The sequence below is a fragment of the Miscanthus floridulus genome, chromosome 16, assembly GCF_019320115.1.
Source record: "Miscanthus floridulus cultivar M001 chromosome 16, ASM1932011v1, whole genome shotgun sequence".
NCBI classification, from domain to species: domain Eukaryota; kingdom Viridiplantae; phylum Streptophyta; class Magnoliopsida; order Poales; family Poaceae; genus Miscanthus; species Miscanthus floridulus.
Genome location: NC_089595.1, coordinates 91,543,696 through 91,570,297, shown reverse-complemented (window position 1 = coordinate 91,570,297; position 26,602 = coordinate 91,543,696). Strand labels below are relative to the sequence as shown.

Genomic DNA, 26,602 nt, shown 5'->3' with positions numbered 1-26,602 from the left:
GTTCGTATCCCAAGCAGGCTAATCAAAATTATCAGAAGACCCCTGCTAATCAACAACAGGGTCAAGCATAGAACAAGAACCACAATCAGAATGCTCAGAAGGGCAAAGATGAAAGGAAGACAGGACGGGTGTTCTATATTCAAGCTAGAGAAATTCTAAAAGGGAAGCCAGTGATGATGGGTATGTTTCCTGTCACCAATCACCCTGCTGTTATGCTTTTTGATTCTGGTGCATCTCATTCATTCATCAATAGAACCTTTATCGTAAAGCATGCAATTCCAATTGGGGAAACAAAGAAAAGTTTCTTTATACAGTCGCCCAGGGGACGTCTGTGTACTAAAGAAATGGTATACCAGGTACCCATAAACCTAGGTGGGCATATTTTTCCCACTACCATGATTATTCTCAAGGATCAAGATATAGATGTGATCTTGGAAATGAATTGGATGTATCAGCATAAGGCTAATGCTTTGCATAGGACATTAAGGGTGAGTTTGCCTGATAGTAATTCTTAGCTTCTTATCCAACTTCCTACCTCAAGAAGATCAGTGAAAAGAGTTTGTGCAACTTTTGTCAAGGAGGTTAGGGATATCCCAGTAGTTTGTGAATTCTCTTATGTTTTTCCTGAGGATTTACCCGGTCTACCACCAGATAGGGATGTTCAGCTTAACATAGAGTTAAAACCTGGAACAGCTCCAATCTCTCAAAGAGCTTATAGGATGCCTCCCAAGGAATTTACTGAGTTGAAGACTCAGTTGTAAGAGTTGATTGAGAAAGGATTTATTCAACCTAGTTTATCACCTTGGGGATGTTCAGCAATTTTGTGAAAAAGAAAGATGAGACCCTAAGGTTATGTGTTGACTATCGTCCGTTGAATGAAGTGACCATTAAGAATAAGTATCCCTTACCTCAGATAGACTTGCTTTTTGATCAACTGGCCGGAGCCAAAGTTTTCTCCAAGATTGATTTAAGGTCAGGCTATCACCAAATCAAGATTAAGCCTAAAGATATTCCCAAAACAGCATCTACCACAAGATATGGATTATATGAATACTTGGTAATATCTTTTGGTTTGACAAATGCCCTAGCTCATTTCATGTATCTGATGAATTCAGTGTTCATCCCTAAGCTAGACAAGTTTGTGGTGGTGTTTATTGACGATATCCTAGTTTATTCCAAGAACAAGAAGGAACACGTAGAACATCTCAGAATTGTCCTGACCCACTTAAGAGAACATCAATTATATGCCAAATTCAGTAAGTGTGACTTCTGGCTTAAGGAAGTATAGTTTCTTGGACATGTCTTATCAGCTGAAGGAGTTGATGTTGATCCAAGCAAAGTTAAGGATGTGCTTGATTAGAAATCGCCAACTACTGTTCATTAGGTTCAGAGTTTTCTGGGAATGGTGGGGTATTACCGTCGTTTTATTCCAGATTTCTCTAGAGTATCCAACTCCATCACTGGGATGTTAAAGAACTAAGCCAAGTTTGTCTGGTCATCTGAATGTGAAGAAGCTTTCCAGACTTTGAAGAGATTGTTAACCACTGCACCGGTATTAGCACAACCAGATATCGAGAAGTCATTTGATGTTTAGTGCGATGCTTCTGGTATTGGTATTGGATGTGTATTGATGTAAGAAAGCCGAGTCATTGCCTATGCTTCCAGACAACTTAAGCAACATGAAGAGCACTATCCCACTCATGATCTAGAGTTAGCAGCAGTTGTCCACGCTCTGAAGATTTGGCGACGTTACTTGCTTGGTAATGTGTGCCATATTTACATAGATCACAAGAGTTTAAAGTATATCTTTACTCAATCGGATTTGAACATGCAACAAAGAAGATGGTTAGAATTGATTAAAGATTATGACTTGGAAGTACATTACCATCCTGGTAAAGCAAATGTAGTTACAGATGCCCTCAGTCAAAAGAGCCATTGCAATTGTTTGATAGTAAGAACAATGGGTTTGACTTTATGCCAAGAAATGGAAAAGTTGAGTATAGCTGTAATTCAACAAGGTAGTTTAGCCAATATGACTGTTGAAGCCACTATTCAAGATCAGATTATTGCTGCTCAGAAAGAAAACAAGGGTATAGACCATATCAAAGAAAGAATCAAGAATGGGAAAGCGGAATGCTTCAAAGTAGATGATAAAGGTGTGTTATGGTTCAAGGATAGCTTAGTGGTACCAAAGGTTCCAGAGTTGCGACAGTCAATTCTTGAAGAAGCACATGCTACTAGATTATCTATTCATCCGGGAAGTAATAAGATATACCATGACTTGAAACAAAGGTTTTGGTGGACCAAAATGAAGATAGAAATTGCCCGGTATATAGCCAAGTGTGATACTTGTCAAAAGGTGAAAGCTATACATTTGAGGTCTGCTAGAGAGTTACAGCCATTACCTATTCCAGCTTGGAAGTGGGAGGATATTAGTAGGAGGATATTAGTATGGACTTTATTGTTGGTCTACCTAAGACATCAAAAGGTTTTGATTCAATATGGGTCATTGTAGATTGACTAACAAAGTCAGCATATTTTCTTCCAGTCAAGATTATATATCCTACTATCCAGTATGCCAAGATGTATCTAGCAAGAATCATGAGTCTACATGGAGTACCAAAGGCCATAGTGTCAGATCGGGGTACATAGTTTGTTTCTAGCTTTTGGAAACACTTGCATGCTTTGTTAGGTATCAAACTCCTATATAGTACAGCTTATCATCCCTAGACTAATGGTTAGACTGAAAGGGTCAATCAAATACTTGAAGATATGTTAAGATGTTGTGTTCTTAACTATTCCAAGAAGTGGGATGAATGTTTGCCTTTGGCTGACTTTTCATACAACAATAGTTATCAGGAGAGCATTAGAATGGCTCTATTTGAAGCACTCTATGGTCGTAGATACAGAACATCACTGAGTTGGTCCAAGCCTAGGGAAAGAAGGTTCTTTGGAGTTGACCTTGTGAAAGAAACAGAAGACAAGGTTAGGCAAATACAAAGTAATTTGAAGATAGCTCAGTCCCGACAAAAGAGTTATGTAGATAAACGACGTAGACCGTTGGTGTTTAACAAGGGAGATTTTGTATATCTGAAGGTATCACCAATGAAGGGAGTTACCCATTTTGGTGTTAAAAGCAAGTTGGCACCTCGATATATTGGGCCATTTTAAATTTTAGAGAGGTATGGAAAAGTGGCATATCGCTTGAAGCTACCCGAACATCTTTCAGTTGTGCATGATGTGTTCCATGTTTCAAAATTAAAGAAGTGTCTCCGAGTGCCTGAGCAGAATGTTGAGGTTGAAGGAGTGGAACTTAAACCTGATTTGACCTATCCCGAATATCCTATCAGAGTTCTAGATCAGAAAGATTATGTTACTCGAAGGAGGACAATCAAGTTCTATAAGATATAATGGAATCAACATTCCGAAGAAGAAGCTACTTGGGAATCTGAAGATTACTTGTTAGAAAAATTTCTAGAGTTTCTTGCGTCAATATAGAGTAATGTTAGTTGAGCTTGGTTGCTGTAAGTTGTGTTTTGTAATGAGACCTTAGCTGTTTTATGGATAGATTTTGTATGTGTTCTCACGACACATTTCCTTTTCCATTACTTACCCTATGGCTATGAATCTCGGGACGAGATTTCTTTTAGGGGGAAGGATTGTAACACCTCGGGTGTTTAAATACTTAAACCTACCATGTCATCATATGCATTGCAAAGCATTTGGTCTTTAGTGAAAACTTTGATATGCATACAATAAAACAAGTTTACCTTTATGTGGTATGTGTTGAATTGTATTGTTTGAATCAAGTTTAAAATTTGGTTTGGATTTGAATTTTCAAGAAAACCTGATTTTCAGTATTTAAATCCTACCCTAAAAACTCATTTCAAAATCTAAGCACAATTTGGAGTTGAGCCTAAAAGCAAAAGTGTAGAGCTTGGCAAGTTATACAAAGTTTGTTTTTGGAGTTTTCAAAGTTGTTATGAAAAATTTGAAGTAATTTGAAAAGACGTAATTCGTTAAATGTCCCCTATTTGAATTCAAAAGTTCATTTTAAAATGTAGACCGAATTAGGGGGTGGTTATAAAAGAAAAGTTGTAGAACTTCGGCTTTTGAGCAACTTTTATTTTTGGAGATTTTTAAGTTGTTATACAAATTTGGGAGTAATTTTGATTTTAAAACGAATGGCAATTCTGTAAATATGTGGAACAGTGCCACGACCATCGCCCCACTGCCGGCGACCTTCTGCTTAGTTCCAGATGCACCTGTGGCTGCCCTTGGCTTTGCGCTGGCATGGAGAAGGCCACTGTGTGTCGCCTCCTTGATCTCTTGGCCGCTCTATAAAGCTCAGACGCCGTCGCCGTTCTTCCTTTTGTTGCTCTATTTTTTCTGACGTCGCCGATCATCTCCGTCGAGCCCTCGCTGTCGAACCAGCATCTGTGCCATCGCAACAAAGTGCTCAATAGCTTCACCTACTCCTTGTATGCCTAGCCATCCAACTGTGGTCGCCTGATTTCGCCGGGAACCCACGGTGCGAACCCTTCTTCCTCGTGGCCGGCAACCTCTCCGTCGTGCTTGCGCCGTCGTGGCCAGCGCTCCCTGGTGAGCCTTTGCTCTTGCTCAGTGCACCTCTAGCTCTTCCTTGTTCCTGAGATGCTCTATGTCCGGTTGATTGCTCATTTTGTCCATCACAGTCGCCTGAGCACCGTCGTCGCCAAAGTTTGCTCCGCTGTGGCCGCTGTCAACGTCGACCTGTGTCACCGTTGCTTCTCTGGTCTCACTCTTTGCTCCAACGTGTTCGTGGTGAGCTGCTAAACCTTCCCATGCCTTCTATTTACACTCTACCGGCCTTGTTTCGCCGGTGTGGCGTCGCCGAGCCACTGCGTCCGCCATGGCCGACGTCAAGCTCGTAACTCACTATAATTGCTCAAGCTAGTGCCTTCAAGCTAGTAACTCGCTATAATCGCCGATGCGGGGTTGGTCTCACCATCGGCGAGTTTTCGTCGATCAGCGCCATTGCCATTGTGGTCAAAGCGGGAGGTCGGGGATGACAGGTGGGGTCACCCTGTCAGCGACTGTGTAGTTGAAAATGAATTTTCTCCTTTTCTAAAATGTTTGAATAGTGTTGTAATTTGTTATTTTTGTGTAGATTTATTTAGAGCTCCAAAAATTATGAAAATTTTTGTGTGACCTATCTGTGATGTATATTATTTAAGAAAAATATGAAATATTGTTTTTCAGTACTTTTTGAATGTGATAAAAATTACTCAATTAATTAATAAATGGGTTTCCATGATTTTTCTAGGCTCAATTAATTATCCAAAAATTATGAAAATTATTTTGCCACTTAGTTATCATGTGATGAACATTTGCAAAAAAATTGAGCTCAATTGGAATAAGTTGATTTATTTCATAATTTTGAATTAAATAATTAATTCATAAAAGCAAATAGTAACCTTTAATGATTTAGGTTTTGTTTGAAATTTTGGATTGAGTGATGACCTTGAATCATTAGTTGGTAATGATCCTTGGCAATTGATGTATGTGTTACAAAAAAGGTTTAGTTCGGTTGACTTGCAACTGTACCGCGAAGGAAAGTTGTATTCGAATTGTTAATTTTACATCCATCAACAAGCATCATGTTTCATATTCCGCATCATGTTAAACATGGCATTGTTACTATGTGTAGTGAACGAAGGTGAACACGTGGTAGTTAATCAAGTTGCGGAGGAGGTTAATCCATCTGTTGAGGTCGGATCGGATAATTGTGGAACGTCGCAGGAACCTAACTTTTCCATCAACGAAGGCAAGCCCCGGATGCATTTAACCCTACCTTGTGTTTTACAAATTTTATCGCTTTTGCTTTTATATATTGCATTAAGTGATTAGGAGTCAAGTGGAAACCTAATTGGTGCATTACCAATCTTGTTTTTCTGTATCTACCTTGTTACCAGTTTTAATTCGTAAATGACTAGTTATGCTTAGTCATGCTTAGTCGGGTGATTACCTGTCGCCTGAGAGTTTTAAATGGATCTTTGGTTACTTATGTTATCATGAGATATGAGCATGGGAAGTAATAAATCTAGACCGGGCGGACTCGGTGTGTGAGAGCCACAAGACATGGAGGTCTTATGAGTAGCTTCTTTTCGCCTGTGTCGATTAAGGTCCGTCCATTGTTGAATTGCATGAGATGAGACTTTGTAGTACTAACCACATACTCTGATAAGTCTTAACTTGGCAATTCTATTACGAGAATGGCTACTCGCGCACTAGGAGTGGAGAGATGGCGGGAATAGCGTGTAGCCACATGGCAATGGGTCGGATTGACGGAGTACTGTATTCTCGGGTGGCGTGGACCCGTTCTTGTTTTAGAAGTTCCAAGGGTAGGTTGGTATATGTAGGTCGGGAACCTGCATATGTCATGTGGTCTGGAATCTCCAGCTAGGTTAATAATTGGTTCGAATCGTCGTTGCTCCTCGGTTATGGAGACTCAACTCACTGTTCATCATCGTAGTTAATAACTAAAACTTGAGCTGGATTTGAGGAGTTTGATATGAAGTTCATGATCTCATTATGGATTATGGCAGATTCATATATTGTTCTTATGAAGTTTAAATGTTGAAATACTAAAATTTTGTTAAAGAGCTTTTACGCAAAAGAACTTTGATTATTGCTAAAGCCATACCTTGAATCCCTAAGCCTGCATTCCTGAGTCTTCTCAGTTTTTATTTTGGTTAAGTCTTGTTGAGTACTTTTGTACTTAGGGTTCGTTGACCCTTGTTGCAGGTGAGCCTCATGAGCAGGTCTGTTTTGGACCTTGCTGCATGACTGTTGTTCCTGTCGATGACGATAAGTGAATGTGTGATCCTGAGGCAGGATGCTTATTTTGCGTGTTATATTTATGTTAATTATGCCACTCTACTACTACTATGGTTTGTGATAATTATTGAACTTAGTTTGTAAGGTTTGAAACAACTGGTTTGTAAATTAAGTTATCGTAAGACTTTTGCTATTTTACTCTGATGTATATATTTGAATAAATGTTGTAATACTATAATGACTCTGTAATGTGATCCTGCTCGGAAATCGTGGATGATTCGGAGTTCCTCGAGGACACCCGATAGACTTCTTAAGTTACCAGGAACATATGCATAGTTGTCAAAGGTCGTTGGACAGTGACAAGTGCATGTGGGTCCTATAATTTAGGAGGTTCTACCACACTCCATGTGTTCACAAGCGTGTCGACACTGAACTCATGAGGTATCCTCATCTCGATATTATAGTTGCAATGCCGAGCTGCTGCCACCAAATGAGAACATACAAAGTGGTATTGCCTTGGTTTACCACAAGTGCACTTAAAATCTTGGGGGACAACCACATGTATCCTCGACTCTCGGACTTCGCTGTCGGACATTGTACCACCCCTATGCTCGACCTGATAAGTCCCTGTGGCATGGTCAAAGCATGCAACCTCATGTGTGCCAGCCCTTTCTCTTGCCTTCTCTAGTGTGCCTTTGGTTTCAGAGCCCATATCTCTCTATCACTCTGCAACTGCAATGCATGGGCATGTCAATCGTTGAACCATGCAATAAGCTTATAGAAGGTGAATTGAACAATTGCATTCACGAGCATACCACATATCCCCAATAGCAACTTATTAAATGACTCTGCCATGTTGCTGCACTGAAACTCGTACCTCCAGCCATCGACGTCATGAGCTCTCGTCCATTTCTCCAAATCCCTCATCAAACCTATGAGCCATTGTCTACTTTCTGCATTTGATGCGGTTCTGACCTGCTCTAACTTTTCCTTAAAGTACTTGTCCTTAAGCTGTCGAGCAGCCTCCTAAAACAGAGTTACCCTTAACACCATCCTTCCGGAGTAGATTCTCAGCAAGGTGCCGAGTACACCAATGATGGTGCAACGGTGCATACCCCTCTATCTGCTCTCGCATGGCATTAAGTATGCCTTGATGCCTATCAGATATGATGCCAACCTCCCTGATAGGCCCAACCACATGTATCTAGACTAGCCTCAAGAACCATCCCTAACTGTCATTGTTCTCCTTCTCAACCAAGGCAAATGCCAAAGGAACCAACTTGTTGTTCGTGTCATAGGATATGGCTATAAGAAGTGTGCCCTAGTATTTGCCAATCAAGAACGTACCATCAATGGAGAAGACAGGACGACGGTGCCTAAAGGCCTCAACACACTGAGGGAAGAACTAGAAGGCACGAAAGAATATCTGCCTCCCATCCTTCCATGCATTAGGTTTTGGAATGTACTCATAATGCATGCATGGATTCACCACTTTGATTGCATTGAAAAGAATTGACAGCTGCTCATACCCATCCTCCCAGTCCCCATATATCATCTTCCTGTCAATGTGGGACCATGAGATACACCGCAAGGAAGAGAGGAGATCTAGTTTGATTAGGATTCCTCCCATATAATCCTAGTAGTAGTACTACCCTGTAATCCTACTAGAACTCTACATTATAAACCGACTAGGACTCTGGCCTCCTGACTATATAAAGGAGGGCAGGGCTCTTTAGATGGGAGAAGAGAGTTAGAGACAACACTTGATAATCAATCCAACGCAAAGGCTAACGCCGACTGGACATAGGGCTATTACTCGATCACGATCGAGGGCCCAAACCAGGATAAATCAACTATCTCTTGCGTTTATCGTCGAGTTCTGTATACATCGAAGCCCGAACAAACTGCCCCAGGTACCCCCGTGGCAGGCTATCGGTGGTGAAACATTGACACTTCCATGCTCGCTGCTTAGCCCTCCATGCTTTACCATAAGTTATCATATATCCTCCATACAACGCTTCAACGGTCCTAATAATTGTCCTCACCTTCATGTTGGGTTCTCCCTGCAAAATTCCCATCAACCGCTTGGCAATGAGGGTAGATGTCAACTGTCGATGCCTCAGTGTCAGCTCATGGTCAGCACAATTGTGTGGCCCGACAACTTTTGTGATCTTCCATTTTTCGGTTACCTATTGCTTCCTTGCACAAACCCTCCATAGGCAGCGTTTCTTGTCACACACAACTATGTAACGGCGCTCCGCATATGAATGCAATACCCTGTAAGGCCTCTTTTGTATCACTGCAAAAGCCTGCAACCACCTCTTTAAAGTAGGGAGGTCATTGAACACCCTCCCATTCTCAATTATCATGTTAGGACTGGCCTCAGGAGCTTCTAGGAGCTCATCATCATGTCCTTTTGCAAACGCTTGATCGAAATGAGCAAGATCGCTGAACTCATGAACTCTAGGATCATGGCGGTCGGGAAAGATACGCCTCACCATCTCAATATCACTTTCTGTCAGCTCTCTAACAGGGCGATCATTATCAGAATCAAGAGCCCTAGCCATCTCATATGGCTCCGAATCATGCATAATTTCAACACTATTTGACCCACGGAATCCATCTCCAAAGTACACTTGTGCAGCAACCGGGGGCATATCCACATTCTTAGGAATGTCTCCTGCAACATCATTACAGAAATAAGAAAAGAATGAAAGAAATAGATATAAGGAACGGGGTAAGCTCCCAAAAACTATGCGGTTAAGACACTTACTCGGATGATTCTGTGTCAAAGGGATCTCATAAGGAGGATCTGCCATGAAAAAATAAGTCTGACAACCATCTCCAAATACCGCATTTAGGGGCAGATTGAGCATCGGGAACCATAGGTGCAATATGCACATGCAGGCAAGGTTCTAGAACGGGAGGGTCGATGTATGTCTAATGATCCATTGCTGGGGTAAACCCATGAGGAATGGGATCAACTAACACCCGACGCACAACAACGTCCAAACATTGTAGCTGGCTCTTCATAGTCGATCTTACATAGTTCTCCCACTAATCCGCACAATCAATTGAGATCATTCGCCTGAAGATGTTCGAAGAACAACCTAGGTGCAGTACACCATCAACTGCAATGACATCATCTCCAAGGCAATGCAGCTCCTCTCGAGCCCTTGCAACCATGTCACTAAATGAAGGCCTATCATTGAATAGCACAGGCACGCTTTGCATGTCAAGAAACTCAATATATCCATAGCGATCGCTTTCAACGGTGCCTCCATGATATATGGTCACTAGGTTATCCATCTAATTCAAACACATAACGAAACACGTGTCCTTTAATCCAAATTAGACGATAGATAGTACCTAACAAGTACTTTCTAACTACAAACTAAATAATCAAGATAATAACTACGTATATATTTACAATGTACTCACTAAATAACTAGATCATATGTAGATAACTAAAAATGTAACTACATATCTAAGTTGCTATCTAACTATATCTATGTGCCTATGTGTCTATGTTTCTATCTATCTACATATATATCTCACTAGATCACTAACTAAATTAACTACCTGAGTCATAATATTAACTAATAAATAACAAATGCCAATTAAGTAGGTATATTGCATATTCATAAATTTTACCTTTCCGGGCTGGCAGACGATGGGCGTGGGTTAGGCCGAAGATCTGGGCCGGTGGTGGCGCGGCAGACAATAGCGGTGGCGCGCGGCGGGCGCGGGATGCCAGGGGCTACGCGCGGCGAGTTCGGCTCGACGGCCGCGAGAAGCACGCCGGCGGTGGACGGCGGCAAGGCGGGGCGAGGTCGGCGGTAGAGGACGGCAAGGCGGGCCACGACCGAGGCCGACGGTGGAGGGCAAGGCGAGGACGACGACGGAAGGCGGCGGAGGCGGCGCTACGCGGCGCGGTGGCCAACCACGGGCAACAGCGCGGCGCGGGGGGCGGTGCAGCGCTACAGCACGCCGAGGCGCGGCGCGGCAAGGGGCGCGGCGTGGGGCGGGGGGGCGGCCTCGGGTCACGCGCGGGCGCGGTGGCGGGCGCGGCGCGGCGTGGCCCGGGCATGGCCTCGGGTGCGGCGCGGCGGCGGTGGCGCGGCGGGGACGGTGGTGCGGCGAGGGCAGTGGCGGGCGAGCGCAGGCACTGTGGCGGGCGTGGGAGCAGGCGTGGCGCCGCGGGCTCGGCGCTGCGCGGCGGCGATGGTGCGGCGGGGGCGGTGGCGGGCTCGGCGTGGGGCGGCGGCGCGGCGACGGTAGCGCGGCGGCGATGGTGCAGCGGGGGGCGGTGGCGCGGCGAGGGCGGGGGCACGGGCGCGGGCGAGGGTGCGGCGGTGGCGCGGGCGAGCGGCGGCGTCGGCGGCAGTGCTCGGCTAGGGCGAGAGGGAGAAGAAGAGAGGAAAGACGCGAGCCCGTTAGATATTTTTGAGATCGACGTCAAGATCTACAGCGCCGAGGACATGCCAGGAGACTCGGCGCCAGAGCCGGACTAAGGTTCATTTCCTAAATTCTTTCTGGAGTCCGTCGGTGAGAAACTTAAAAAAAAAACAAATTGTAAAAAATTCGGCCGCCCGCCCGACGGCAGGCGTAGGCGCGCGCGCACGCGGAAGCAGCCAACACACGCAACCCGGCGGCGCTTTTCCGCCGCGCGCGCGTCAGAGTCGCACCAACCTCCGCCGCCCTCCACCCGAAATTCCCGTCCCCTCCACCATCTCGCCGCTTTTCCACCCTCCTGGCCTCCCCCTCTGCTGCTGTTGGTAGGAGTACTGTTAAAACCCCCTTCGCCGCCTCCTCGAGACCCAAATTCTTGCCACTGTTCGGGAGGAGTACTTGTCAATTACTGTTAAAATCCCCTTCGCCGCCTCCTCGAGACCCCAATTCTTGCGTAAAACCCGCAGTGATCCGCCCAACTCCTGACCCACAGGATTGGAGCGCGCATGGTCGATCGCCGCGGCCGCTGAGCTGCGGCGGGAGTGATCGGCGGGGCCGAGAGGACGGTGGGTCGAGGGTAGGAGGCGATGTCCGGGCTGCTGGGGAGGCCTGGTTCTTGGGGCGGCCTGGTGCTGCGGGTGGGGCAGACGTTCTTCGCCGCCGCCTGCATCGGCCTCATGGGCAGCTCGCTCGGATTCGCCAGCTACACCGCCTTCTGGTAAGCTACATGAAAACCACAAACCGCGTCCCGGTTGACCTTGTCTTTTGGGGGTTTCTTCTTCTAGCCTACCGTGGTCTCTGTTGGTTGGGGTTTCTCGTGAATCTATCCATTTGGCGGGGAGCATCCCTAAATCCCCATTTTGCCTCGGATTATTCTCTGACGATTCATCAATCCTCATTATTTTTTTATGGATCAATGCAGTCGTAATTGGGTTCATTTATGGGGGAATTGTGGAGTGAGGAAGGGACGACTAACAAACTGCTTCTTAATTTCTAGGTTGCGTTTTGTCAAGTGCATTTAGTTCGGAGGGTTAGTTGCAGCATCCGAGACAAAAATTCTGAGAAGTATATGATTGCCGTCCAATTGTACAGATAGTCCGAAAAGCATATTAGCATGGTGACACTGGAGGCGTATTCAAAGAATCCATTTTGTTCGATATGGTGGTGGTAGCTTGAAACACGTGGTGCATTTGTAGTCATTCCAGTATCTAATGGATCCTTGTTGCTGTGATTGCTTATCTGCTGATGTTTAGTAAGCTGTTAACTCAGATTGTTACAGCTCGTAAACTTTCTCCTTTCAAATTTGCAAAAACCTCATATTGTCTTTCACATTTCAGCTACTTGATTGCATCAATGGGACTTCAAATGCTGTGGAGTTTTGGACTTGCGTGTCTTGATGGATATGCCATTACAGCCAACAAGGATCTCACCAGCCCCATTCTATTGAGCTTGTTTGTCGTTGGAGACTGGGTAATGACTAAACTCATTTTGGAACTCTTGTCATCTAATGTGCTTTTACCTATATGCTTCGATAAACCCTTAACATCCAGTATATTGGTATACTACTTTATAGAAGCAATGAAGTTGTCCATATGAATATTCCAAACTGATTGATATTTTTGCAGTTCTTTTCTATATCTCTGGAAATGTGGAGCTTTATCCATAAATTTTGTTATGCTACTCCTCTAGAAGTTTTTGTTTTGTTTTAAATGTTTTAGGATTCTCAATGTAAAATCTCGTGAACTATTTGGCTATCAATTTATTTGTGAATAGGAACACGAATGTTTGTAGATTTGTTCAAAATGCTGAAGTTCCATTTACTCCCTCCGTTCCTTAATATAAGCCATATAGTTTTTAGCACCAATATTAACGCACGGCTTGGGGAAGGATGTGAGACCGAGGAAAAAAAGGAAAATCAGGCCACCTTCTCTCTCCCAATCAGATTATTTCCTAAATCTAAGGGATTGGTTGGGGCATGTGCTATGTACGGTGGAAAGGTTTCCAAACTAATCGGCGTGGAAGCTGATACGTACCTATATTTTGGAATTTTCTTTAGAAATCTATATGGCTTATATTAAGGAACGGAGGGAGTATATCAGAATAGATTTTGGTCATCAAAGTTGTGTTTTATAGAGTATCAATTTGCAAACTATTACTTGTTTGCGATGGAGAGAGTAATAATAATATCTAATTTTCAACATAAGTGCTCTGCACATTCTAAATCTGTGATACTTAAATGATCCAGTACATTCTGTTTTCCCCCTTTAAGAAGAGTTAATAGTTTCACATTTGTACAATTCATGTTAGTTTTAAATTGGCAAAGTTTGGTTTTCTGTACATGATGTTCATTATTCATGCTCTCCCTATTTGATGGATGATGCATTGTGATGCCAGCTTGGGGTCATACTAAGAGGAAAGATCAGATCTGTGTATTACATTCAGTCTGGTGTGGATTTGTTATTTATCAAATTGTACGAGTCTAGCCTTGTACTCATTTGGGCGACGCTCATCTAATCACGTCCATGCTTTCAGCAGCACTAATGAAAACCAATCTACTGAGTGTAGGTAACAGCAATTCTGTCATTCGCCGCAGCAAGCTCATCTGCTGGTGTAGTAATTCTATTTCAAAAGGACGTGTTCTTCTGCAGAAGGTATACCCATCTCCCTTGCGGAAAATATGAGCTCGCCACAGCGTTTGCCTTCGTGTCTTGAGCATTCAGTGCTACATCAGCCTTGATCATGTTTTGGCTGCTGGCTGCGTTCTGACTTTGTGTGTAAAATTTGGTGGTAGCGATGTTTATAGTGCCTACTTTGCTGTTCTCTCCTCGTAGCTTTTACAACCATATCACATATTTAGCAGACCACGTAGCCCAAAAATTGGAAATGTTGGGATCATGTAAAGTCCTTGGAGGGAACAGTTACTAATGGAAGAAGGAAGAAATTCACTGAACAGATACTTTTCCTTCATATCTGCTGAGTTAATTGCCTTTCGCTATCTTTGATGCAAGGTGACCTCGCACACTGCAATCAAGCAGTTCTATGTAAACAATCTGAAACAAGACCTTGGATTTTTAGTTTCTGATAGAGATGGCATTTATCTTGTGTGATGCATTTTTTACTCGAGCTCAACTATGTAATGGTTACATGCTGTCGACAAAACGAAACAAGTTGGCCAATTTCACATCAAGGCAGTTGTTTTAGAATTTCTGTGAAAGAAACGTCATGAGTTCTGCACAAATAGACTAATTAGCAACACATCTGAATGATGTGTCTGCATCCCTGACGCGTTTACAAGATGGCGGGTTTCTTGCCGGATACAAAAGAGAAGACGGCATCGCAGTAATGTAGAGCAGTTGCAACCTTGAGCAGAACAGGAATGACAACCACAGTAGCTTAGCATCTAGTAGCAGCCACAGTAGCTTAGCATCTAGGAGAACGGCGCATAATCCATCAGGCACAGATCCACAGGTCCAAAACATTCGTGGAGAAGCATATAATTGTTGGGGGTCCAGACAGCACCAGGACTCCCGACAAGCAGTCACTTAGGTTTTACTAGGTCAGGTTAGCATCTGGTTTCATGTCTCAAGTTAGGCGTGGCAAACTTTTCGCCTAGGTATGGATTGATCCCACAAGCCATGTGCCCATCATGTCTTGGCAACACATCCTTGCAAGCCAAGTTGTGGCTATCTTTTTCTCTCTGCCACAGGTTAGATGATTTAGGCAAGAAAAAGTGTGGCAAAAGTTAGGCGCCAAGTGTGACAACCCTTGGCAATCTTAGGAATGAAGCAAACGTGTTCACCTTGCAATCATGAATTGTCAAAAATATCGACATTGTACTGCACCAACGAATTTTACTTCTTACCAAAATCTCAAACTTTCGTGGTACAAAGGTTGAAAGCTTTTGCTAAACAAACAGAGGGCGCAATAAAGAAAAGCAAAAGGACACTTATCCTTCTTCCAAAATTTGGATTTCGGTAAGAATAATACAAAGTAAATTGCACTTGTGCAGTCTCGCTCGTTCGAAACTTCAGGAATATAAGTCAAGGACAAACATCCTACTACGCTGATTCAAAATCCTTTTTTATCAAACTTCCATCTAGTAGAAAAAACCCTAGCACCTTGCCACCAACGTTCTTCCTCCTGGCCTCTTCATGATCCATGATGCCAGCAGAGGTCGTCAAGACAATAAAACCGAACTGCACAACAAACAGTGAAAGATAATTACATTATTACAATGTAAAATTTGAACTGCTTGTACAGATACCCAGCGTCAGATCCATAGTTAGAAACAAGCAAAGCCCGTATGGCGAAGGAACGGACCTGACGAGATGGAAGGAGCCTAGCAGTCCACCCTTCAATTTCCTTGACACCTAACATCAAAACAAGGACTGATTACTCCGCACTTGTTCAGCCTGCCGTTCAACTCAACAATAATCTTTCCAGCACGATGGTCATCAACATACTCAAAACTCACCGATATACCCTGCAGAAAAGGACAGCAGTCATGAGAACCCTTTCCTTGTTTTCAACAAGTTTCAAACAAAATGTAAATAAAGAGAACTAACCATGCTTCTGCATCACCAAAAGGAACTTTATGATCACCTTTGAAGATGGCCTGATCATCACTTGCCTCTTCCCACGCTTCTCAGCATTATACATGCTCTTGAGAGCATCGTTCAAGACGCTAACTCTCACCATCCTCGGCGAACCTGCAGAGATGTGCACCAGCAGACTTGTGAAGAGAATGAAAATATTCAACATTTAACTTTGGGCTGTTCGATGGCAAAGTATGCGTGTAGTTTAACTATGGTGTAGGAGCATCTTGTACACCAGATTCTTTTTATCATTTTTGGGTTTGATGCAAGAAATCTCTTCCAAATGGGAAGCAATTTCCCATGGTTGTACTGGCTGCTATTTATTGGGATTATGGTGGGCAAGAAATAATATGTTTATTTTGTTTTCAAAAGAAGTTGGTTAGATCTTATGCTGAGATCATGTGTTTGCTTGCTTGTTTGTTTCTTCTTATTGGGCGGGACTCCAGAAAGGCGCTGGAAGGAGCATATATTCGGAAGGAAGCAGCGCTAAACTTCCACTCGAGCAGCATAATGAAGGCAGCAGGATGGAGATAATAACTTAAGATGTAGCAGTCTCATTGCGATGATGGAGGCAGCGAAAAGATGCTAGTGGGCACTAAGAAGTGCAAAATGTTGATGTTTTTTGCATCTAGGTGGTGGAGTGGACCATGGGCCTATTCTATGTCTTATTGTCTGTTGTTTAGTAGCTGTAAGAATAGAAGGTTGCTAGTAGTGAATATCGGTTTGGTTATGTGTCTGGGTTAGCCGATTAGAACTCTTTGTATTGCTTGTAGCAAGACTCTTCAAAACTCAAAGTACCCAAACCATGTAATTTCATTGCGTATGGCAATAAAATTGGACATCACCAGTTGTGGAAAAACAGACTTGTAAGGCTGCCATGTGTTACAAATCCCAAAGGATTACACTAGCAGCTTTGGAATAAAATAATAATTGAGTATATATAAGAAACAGCAACTAGTAAGCCATCAAATAGAGGTCTACTAACACGTTAAGACTAACAGATAACATTTCGCAAAGGGGTCGTCCTTCCTTAGATTCTTGGAAGTTCAGCTTTAGTGAGGAAGCTCGACTTCAGGATCTGTGATGCTAAGCGTCTGCTTTCTTATCCTGTATAGATTCCCTAGCCTAGTTTCCTTGCCTCTCTTAGGCTTCTAGTTTCTGCTGTTCGTTGTTTGCTTGCACAGTTTTGTGTGCTTGTACAGCTTCTTTCATTTTCTTACAGTGGGGGGCTTCCCCTGCTGTACTATTTAAAAAAAAAAAACATTTCACAAAGGTAAAAACAAAAAATAATTTGTGGCAGATGGAAGGGGTGAAAAGAAAACCCAGCATGCAAATTAAATGGCAAATCGAATAACACTGACCCACAGGCCACAAGTCTTGCAATCATAATGTTTCAGTAGTCCACACACTGACTATGCACTGGATGTGCAAATTAGGTAAGAGACAATACAACTTTATTGGTAGCATAATGTGTGAAACAACACACTGACACTGTCATCAACTCATCATTTCTTTTTGCCAAGGACACAACAGTAATCACTAACATAGGATGTTGCAATGAGCATACTGGAGATTAGATAACCTTGTTCCCCCTATGTGGAACACACTAAGAACACATGGCTTTCTATAGAGACAATAGAAGTATAGCTTGCTTTGCCAGTGAATAGTTGCACCTAGACTATGTAATGCGAGAACTATTATAACAGCAAAAATAGCTATGGAAAGACATGGTTCTACCCATAGCCAGAATTGAAAGGCATCCACAAGGAATTGACATCCGAACTAAACATTTGGCTTCCTCACGTCCACCAGACCAGGGACTTGACACAATCATATTGCTACTACATTGAAATCATAGGGTCTGCGCTAAGGATAATTATCTAGACAGGTTCACTAGTGTCTCACTGCTGGAGGGGAATTATTAAACATCCCATCCTCCTTCCTCCATATTACTACAAGCAAGCTACTTTTTTCTACACAAGCAAAAACAAGAAAAGCATATCCAATTTGCGGTGACACAACTAAGTACAAAGAACAGAACGCAAAACAAAATACCTGGACCATGTGGATCTTATTCCGGAATGGAAGGGTGGACTTTTGAACTTGGCTGGGAAAGCCATGTTGACCCAGGCCACGCTGTTGGCCATGCCAGTGCATGTCCCCATTGCAGTCTGTCTTTCTGCTTGGGCAATCGAAGCTATTGATGGCCGGCGGAGAGATTTTCTGTGGGCTGGTGCTGAATCAGTGCCGGGTGGCAAGTGCAAGGTAATGCAGGAGGTCGTTTGCAGGCCTAAAGAACTTGAAGGGTTAGGGATCACCAATTTGCATCGCTTTGGTATGGCTCTGCGCCTGTGCTGGGAGTGGTATCCGTGGTCTGATCCACCAAGATGCTGGGTTGGTCTTCCGAATAAACCAGAGAAAGCAGTCCAAGCCTTGTTCTTTGCTGCAATGGAGGTCCAAATGGTTGATGGGAAGTGTTCTTCTTGGTTCCTGCTCGACATCAGTGTCGTTCAGTCAGGGATGCGCTCGACAACTGTGCATGGGTAAAGGGCATTAGTGGGGCGCTGACTGTGCAGGTGCTACTGGACTATGTCATGATTTGGGAGAGGCTGGATCAGGTAGTGCTTCGGAGTCGCGTCCATGATCGGTTGATCTGGTGGTGGTCAGCAAACAAGCAGTATTCAGTTTCATCGGCTTACAGAGCGATGTTAGTTGGCTCAATCCGTATGGCAGGCACGAAGGAGCTCTGGAAGGTCTGTCCTCCACAGAAAGTGAAATATTTCTTTCGGCTAGCTCTCCATAGTCAGCACTGGACAGCAAATAGGAGGTGGCAGCACAATTTGCAGGATTCAGACTCCTGCGCCTTGTGCGATCAGGTTTCAGAGACTGGATCACCAGCTGATGGATTATGTTCTCAGTCGGGAAGTTTGGTCCTGTCTGCTACTTTGCCTAGGCTTGGAGGTGTTAATCCCTTATTCGACATGATGTTTGATTGGTGGCTTGGATCTAGGAAGTTGGTTCCGAAGCTCTCTCGTCGTGATTTTGATACACTTGTGCATTTGGTGTCCTGGCACATCTGGAAAAAATGTAATGATCGCACGTTCAGTAGCTGCTAGTCGACTCTGATAAAAAAAGTGGAGCTGATTCTGGAAGAGGCTGAAGAGTGGATTCTAGCAAGTTTCAGGCAGCTACAGTCGCGTATTGTTTTGCAATGAGTATTGTATTTGGGACATGTGCTTCTCTGTTTGGTCACAAAGTGTTTGTGTAATTAACGCCTACGAGAACTAAATCCTCATCTGTAAGCTTAGGCTTCCAATGAGTTTTGTATTTGTTTTAATGTTTTCTACCCTCTTAATGAAAAAAGGTGCTAAGGCAAAGTAAAAAAGAATGGTGTTGGCTAATCAGTCCACATGTGGAACCGACGAATAGAATATTTGACACTCCGAAGTTCAGATTCAGCTAAAAAAACACTTCATCAGTTTTACTGCGTCCAATTGAGTCAGTCTAACAGTGTGTTTCCTAAAACTCCTCTGCAAATAAATTGAGAATATCAGTTGAGCCAAAACAAAGCTTTATTTGAATAACGGGAAGGAAAGCCTTTTGAATTGGTACGAAACCCCTAAAGGGGCCGTTCGGTTATTCCGGAATGGAGGCAGGAACCAATCCAGCTGATGAATTGTTATACAAAATACACAATCATTCCAGCCAGGAAAAATTACAGGCCATGAATCCGAAACAACCGAACAAGCCCTAAATGTAACTCAATTTCCCCAAACAAGTGCTCAGTTGCTCACACAAAACAAAAATTCTGGTTGCAAATATCTCAAATAATCCAAAATAGGGACGCAACATGAAGAAGATTTAGACAGACAACATAATGTCTGGTGAATTTAGTTAAGAACAGGATATATTTACATTCTTAGTTACGAGCTCAGGAAGAGACACTAGACGCCAACAGGAGGCCAATAGCTGGGTGGATTACATATCCACATGGCTACGTTCGCTACTAACGAACTACTGTACTAAACAAGGATTAAGATCCGGATCCACAGGACGAAGGATGCGTACCTCTCGATGGCGGTGGGCAAAGCCGAGGTTACTCCTCCGTTGCGGCTGCGGCGGAGAGGCAGGCGGGCAACAAGGCGACCGGCAAGGGCGGCACAGGACAGGAGACGAGAGAGACGAGTCGAGGGTTTTTAGTGTTCTCAATGCATAGTTATGGTGGGCCGGGGTTTGGGCTGAGCCAAATGAGGCCCAAGAGAGGCAGATGATGGACGCGCTTGCGTTGCTATCGTTAAACAGTGATGGCAAGTTGGCAAGTAGGGATGTATGGACTCATGTTTAGCGTGTCCACACATGTTAGATGTTTTTCCTGTGATTAGGGGAATCTGAGCGGATGTTTTCACGGAGCAAGAATGATTTTCTTTCTCCCGTTATTAGAGGAATCCAGAGGTTTTATTTTTGTTTTCCTAGATTTTTTTTAATTTATCAAGTAAAAATCTGAAAAATCAATGGCTCAGATTTATTTGAGATATTACATCCTTGTATGTAAAGGGTGCACCTTAGCATTGCCCATAAAAATAAAATATATAGACATAGAGATGGAGATGGAGATGGAGATAGAGATAGATAAAAGATGATAAGAGAAGATAGAGATGTGAAGATTGATGAAAAGAGTGGTAAAGCTTCCAAACACTGGAATTGGAGGATAGTAAATGCCAAAGCCAAATCCAAGGCCCCAATACCTATATCCAAACGGGCACAAATCTGTTTGCTTAGATTTCACAATCCTGTGAACAAATTGAGGCATTGTGGATTCTAGCTTTTGTATCTCTAACTGAAACAAAGAATTGCAGATTCTAGCTTTTATTACCCCTATAATAACTGGAATAAAGAACTGTTTTTGATCATTCGTCCACAAATCTGTTTGCTTAGATTTCACAATCCAATAATTTGTGCAAACCCACCTTTTATCAGATTGTGGCAGTGCCCACACATCTAAGTTAGGGGCTGTTTAGTTCCCAAAAATTTTTACGTAGTACCCATCACATCGAATCTTGCGGCACATGGAGTACTAAATGTAGACGAAAAAAAACTAATTGCACAGTTGGGTGAGAAATCGCGAGACGAAACTTTCGAACCTAATTAGTCCATAATTAGACACTAATTGCCAAATACAAACGAAAATGCTACAGTAACCAAATCCAAAAAAAAATGCATCTAAACGCGCCCTTAGAGAAAGAGAGAAGTGGGACACCAACTTTTGAAACCGATGCACCTACACGGCTCAGGCCTATAACATGCACATACCGAAAACCGAAGGGCTAGTGTCCGGGAGCAGTTGCTGCGTCACCTACGTCACGCACGCCTGCATGGTTCACTCGCCAACGCCCACGCATACGCGCGACCATCCCAGCCCGCCCCGTCCGGACACAGCTCCCGCGCCTCCTTCGTCACGCGCGTCCATGGAAAGCACGCTCTATTTTCACGTGCCCCATGCACGTGGGGACCGATGCCAGTCACCTACCCCGCCTACAACGGATGAGCACCGCGGAGGCGGTCTGCCGGCCTCAGGCGTCCGCACGGTGACCCACGGTGGCACCCTAGCAGTAGCAGCAGGCGGCTGCACGGCAGGCGACTGTCCGCTAGCCACCGGCGCCGTGCAACAACTAGATCTACTTTTGAAACATTTGCAACATACTTATGAAACAGATGAAACACTTGAAATATGCGCTTGAAACATACGTATAGGCATAGCAACATATGCAACATCCAGATCTACTTGTGCAACATCCAGATGAAACACTCGTAACATAAGTCTGAAACATGCGAAACACTTGAAACATGTGGATAGAGCTATAGTAATATATGCAACATCCAGATGAAACACTTGAAACATACGTCTGAACGAAACAGCTGAAACATCCAGATGAAACACTTAAAACACATCGTCTGATCGAAACGACTGAAACACTTAAAACACGACGTCACCGGCGGCCATGGCCTACCTGGTGGGGAACTGCAGTAGCCAGTAAGCTCGGACCAGAGGAACGTCGAGAGCAATGACCCAGCGTACACCTAGGCGCAGGCCTCCCATTCCTACCACGGTGTCTTCGGTCGGCTACAGTGCACACCATGGCCGCGACGGCGCGAGGTGGGTGGTGGCACGGTGCGGGATGGGGCCAGGTGCGGTGCCGCCGCGCCGGAGAAGGCCATAGCGGGAAGGTGCACTGTCCGCGGCGAGCGGACCACGCGCTGGAGAAGGCGAGCGGCGGGTGGGTGGAGCGGTGGAGGCGCTCGCGGCGGTTGCATGCGTGCGGCGGAGAAGAATGGAAATGTCACTGTTTTTTAGAAACCGTGAAGGACGAGAGGAGCAGGCCTATTGAATCCGATGCTGCACAGGAACGGGGCATCCGGACGGACACGCATAGACGGACGCCCTCACCAGAGCATTATGGTACTAAAATTCATGCTTTCTGTTATTTGCTTTTGCTTGACGTATTATTCCATCAAACAACACACAGTTCTCACTCCAGTGTGCAAAGCCTCTCCTTAGGAGGACCTGCACCCATGCATTACATAGAGTACCACAGTAATAATAACCTAAAAAAGTGAAGGATTATGTACACTTACACGCAACTTAGGCTAATATTCACAGTTACTCAGCATCATCCTCATACAACAGGTTCCATGTGAGCAAGCCTTCGCTTGCTTTTCTTTCTTGCCTCACGGCTTCAACGAGTCACGGTTGTGGGGACGCTTGACGCCCGCGGTGCGACGGGCACCTCGCCGGAGAGCGTCGTGCCACGCCGACCGCACCAGAGCTGGCCGTAGTCTGGGAGAACAGATCGCTCGTCGTCATCACCTGTTGGTACCGGCCGGAGTCGCCCGGGAGATGGAAGTAGGACGTTGGCGAGGGCTCGTCGAAGAAGAGGCCGCCCACGGAGACCTGCCCTTCCTTCTTGTACTGCACGATGGCCCTGTAGATGAATGGGATGAGGCCTTCCATATCCAGAAATCTGCAGAAGCTCACGGCCTCACGGGAGAGCTGGGAGACAGGAAGATGAGATGAAGGAAGGAGTAGTTACGACACTTTAGGGGGGGTGTCTCTTGAGGTGGCAATGGAGGCAAAGGTGAGCTTAAAAAGGGAGACAAAGATGCATGACGTGGACACTTGAAATGGATAGAGACAATCAGACCAAATGGAGTGATTTCCAAGTATCTAACTGTATCTAATAATATATATTCTGATAAGATGGTACTAATATATATTATTCTCTGACAGCTTGAGAGCAACTCTGAATGAAGTAGCTAATAAAAAGTATCTAATAATATATATTCTGATAAGATGGTATTTAAACCTATTATCAAGTTTAAACTTTTGGCTGAATGAAGTAGCTACCAAATGTTCACATTTTTCTCAAATCTAAGCCATCAATACATAAAGTCAGTAACTTTCAGAAAGAAAACGGGGAGATTGTTTTTGCGCGGTGGTAGGATTGTAGCACGGGGAGGATACTAAAACGCAAGGGATGTTCAGTCTTAGAAGGCTAGTTTTACAAGTGGACAGCGACGCGTTGGAGTTTCAGTGCAGGGATATCCTTTCTAAATTCAACTCTTGGAAGCATACGGCTTACCTTACCTGCTGCAAAAGAAAAGGAAGCCAAATGCCCGCGTCTGACTGAGCTGAGAGATCAGAGCCCCCGACCATGATTGGTTATCCACCGGAATTGTTAATCCGCGCGCGTTTCCGGCCTCCCTCCCGGTGGCGTAATCCGTTGGAAATCCAAGCGCCGGCACGGAAGATCCCGGTCGTTCTCGCGTCACTCCAACCGACTCTCCATCTACGCCATGTTCGTTTGGCTTATAAGCCGTACTTTTTCAGTCAACGAACAATATTTTTCTCTCACAACAAATTAGCTAACGGTACTTTCAGTCATGGCTTATCAGCCAAGCGAACAGGGCACTAGCGATGACTTCTCGAGCACTCAGTTGTACCAGAGATCATTAGAGATCGATTATTCTGCAGCTCGTGTGGCTGGAGCTGAAGCATGGACGCATGGCTGCGACCTGCAAGATTGAATGCTCTAAACTAGTGAAGAATGGTTTTTATATCTGATTATCCGATCATGCTGGAGACGACTGAAGATGCCGGTTAGACAGCAGTTCACACCGGCCAGATCATCTGATGCTATTGTTTAGTATGTGCTGCGTCCGCAGTCTGCTGGTAGGAGTACTGTTTATTATGCCTGGTCAGCTGCAGGTGATCAGGTCATGATATTGTTTAATAGATATTGTTTGGATCGGTAGTTCGGCACTGATGTGCTCGTCTCAACTAAAAAGGATCGATTCAGGATGGGATCGAAAGATGCAGCGGAATTCCACGGGAAACCTGATATGCTTGAACTCAGGCTTGAGACCTCACATCAGGGACCTGCTGCTGTCAGTGTCCTTCCTGCTTCGAGCTTGAGTTAAGTGCGTCAGAAACAATGCCACTGCAGAATCCTTGGGTGTTTCCGTTGGTACCTCAAGGTTTTCTGATGGCTCTGCCGGCATGCAGACAGTTGTGACGATGACTTGGCGCCAATAAGTTCTATGCATCCGGATTTGAGATATTTGAACCTTTTTTGTGCTGTGCCTCTTCTGCCTAGTATGGGAAGGAACAGCAGCGTCAGACTAGCCACAGTGTGCTCCGGTGCTGAAAAAATAATCCTGTGCCATCTCATGCCGATGCCGAGGCTCTCTGCTACATACAACGTTCAGCATCAAGGTATATGTGTGGGTGGGACCTATTTGCTTGGAAATGAAAGGTGCAGTAACAGACTCTGGAATTTACCCAGCATCGAGGCATTTTCTTTACCCGTGGTTTGAATTTTCCAACTCGGCATCGTGCTGCACAATGAGACAATTCGATGCCTGAATATTCTCTCTCTTGAGCATCGATATGTTTCTACGATGTGGGTAGTCCTAAAGAACATATGAATAACAAGCTTTAGGCTTCCAAGTAGCTTCGATGCAGGGTAGGTTGTCCAGGTCTTTTCGAAAGATCCGTTACCGGCTTTCATTTAAATAAGAGGAGCAAATTACAGATTTCCTATGTGGCACAAGATGCGCCGCACCTATTTTGCTTGGGTCTCATCTACAGAGTCCCTCGCCACCCCTGAATTCACAAGACAGTGATTTACATGAAGCTAAAAACACAACTAGCTGATCCACTGACTAGGCTGGGGCCGAGGCCGGCAGCAGCATCTCCAAATCCCTATTCCCAGCGAATCTCCAAGTCCGCGCTTCATCCTGAATGTTGTACACAATTTGCCGGACAGTCCTAGTTACCTTCCTGAAGACGAGGTTGTTCCTCTCGCGCCAGATTTCCCATATCGTTAGCGTGACCAACGACTGCAACCCCGGTCTCAATGATGGATCGGCAGTAGCTACCAAATCAGTGAACCACACGCCCATAGTGGAGCTGTTGTTCCAGTTTGCTGGCATCAAGGACGGTACCTGAATCTAGTTCGCCACCTCTTCCCAGACTTTCCTTGATACATGACACTCACAGAACAGGTGCTGGGTGGTCTCCAAGTTTCTGATACATGTTGGCAAAAATACTCATTTGGCCATCCTCTGCGTTGCAAGCGCGCTGCAGTCCAGATTCTATCCTGCAACATGAGCCATATGAACTTGCATCTTGGTGCCGCCTTCGTCTTCCACGTCTGGGCTGCTGCCACACATTTAGTCTTGCCCTCAAATTGCATAGAGTATGCAGATTTGGCTGTATATTTGCCATCAGATGTGAGAATCCAGGTGATGGTGTCTTCTTGTGTCTCTATTAGGACGATATTATCCAGCCCCTCCCAAAGCCTGATGTACTCTGCAATAAGCGGCTGATTCAAGTTGTGATCAATGTCCGCAATCCATCGGTTGTTTGTGATTGCATCTGCCACCGTCTTGTTTTTCCTCTTGCTATGCCTATGCAGCCCCGGAAAGCGTGCGGCGAGTGTTTCGCCATGCAGCCAGCGCGATGTCCAGAAGTAGGTTGTCCAAGTCAACTTAAAAGTTTTGAGGGCACGTAGATTTCTACCATGTGGTTGTATATCTTTCTCGTCCACAAGGATGAAGAGAGCAACAAATTGCTTTATACTCTCTCTCTCCCTTGTTCCAAATTATAAGTTATTCTGACTTCTCTCTCTCTCTCTCTCTCTCTATATATATATATATATATATATATATATATATATATATATATATATATATATATATATATATATATATATATATAGAACTACTATTCTGTAGCTGGCCATAGAATAACTTATTCTGTAGCCACTTTGAGTTACGATAATTACTATGTTAATTTACGAGATTTACAGTAACTCCTTACTAAGTGGTTTACTATAACGTTATGGTAAATATTCCCATGTGTTATAGTAACCCAACTATCGTAAATATGCATTGACATTATGGTAAATTAGTATATAAAATTATGGTAAATAGAGGTGGCTACAGAATAACTTATTTTGTAGCCGGCTGCTGAATAGTCTCTCCCTATATATATATATATATATATATATATATATATATATATATATATATATATATATATATATATATAACTTTTGCTATTTGCTATACGCTATACGCATCTATATATACATTATACATTATCTAGATATATAGTAAAAAACAGAATGAGTAAAATCGATAATACACATACTCTCTTAAGTGCTACGACGTTCTCT

The 26,602-nt window shown here is 44.1% G+C and overlaps 2 protein-coding genes and 1 long non-coding RNA gene across 5 annotated transcripts; 2 read left to right on the top strand and 1 right to left on the bottom strand.

Moving 5' to 3' along the window:
• Positions 1–9,720: 9,720 nt before the first annotated feature.
• Positions 9,721–11,333, top strand: LOC136511016 (uncharacterized). The gene is made up of 2 exons (XM_066505266.1): positions 9,721–9,731; positions 10,490–11,333. Exons 1-2 carry the CDS (start codon positions 9,721–9,723, stop codon positions 11,331–11,333), a joined length of 855 nt encoding a protein of 284 aa, XP_066361363.1.
• Positions 11,334–11,441: 108 nt separating this feature from the next.
• Positions 11,442–14,221, top strand: LOC136513262 (CASP-like protein 5B2). 2 transcript variants are annotated; one of them, XM_066507257.1, is made up of 4 exons: positions 11,442–11,989; positions 12,609–12,741; positions 13,666–13,742; positions 13,837–13,959. In XM_066507257.1, the coding sequence occupies exons 1-4, from the start codon at positions 11,859–11,861 to the stop codon at positions 13,838–13,840; spliced, it is 345 nt and encodes a 114-aa protein (XP_066363354.1). In that variant the 5' UTR covers positions 11,442–11,858; the 3' UTR covers positions 13,841–13,959. The 2 variants fall into 2 exon arrangements, with proteins under 2 accessions (XP_066363354.1, XP_066363353.1); XM_066507256.1 differs by lacking the exon at positions 13,666–13,742 and having other exon boundaries at positions 11,446–11,989; positions 13,837–14,221.
• Positions 14,222–15,223: 1,002 nt separating this feature from the next.
• On the bottom strand, positions 15,224–20,081 carry LOC136513263 (uncharacterized). Of its 2 annotated transcripts, XR_010773331.1 has the most exons (5): positions 19,935–20,081; positions 17,922–18,942; positions 15,837–15,980; positions 15,592–15,754; positions 15,224–15,467 (listed from the first exon to the last, which is right to left on the bottom strand). It is a non-coding gene; the product is annotated as an uncharacterized lncRNA (long non-coding RNA). The 2 variants fall into 2 exon arrangements; XR_010773330.1 differs by lacking the exon at positions 17,922–18,942.
• Positions 20,082–26,602: the final 6,521 nt, after the last annotated feature.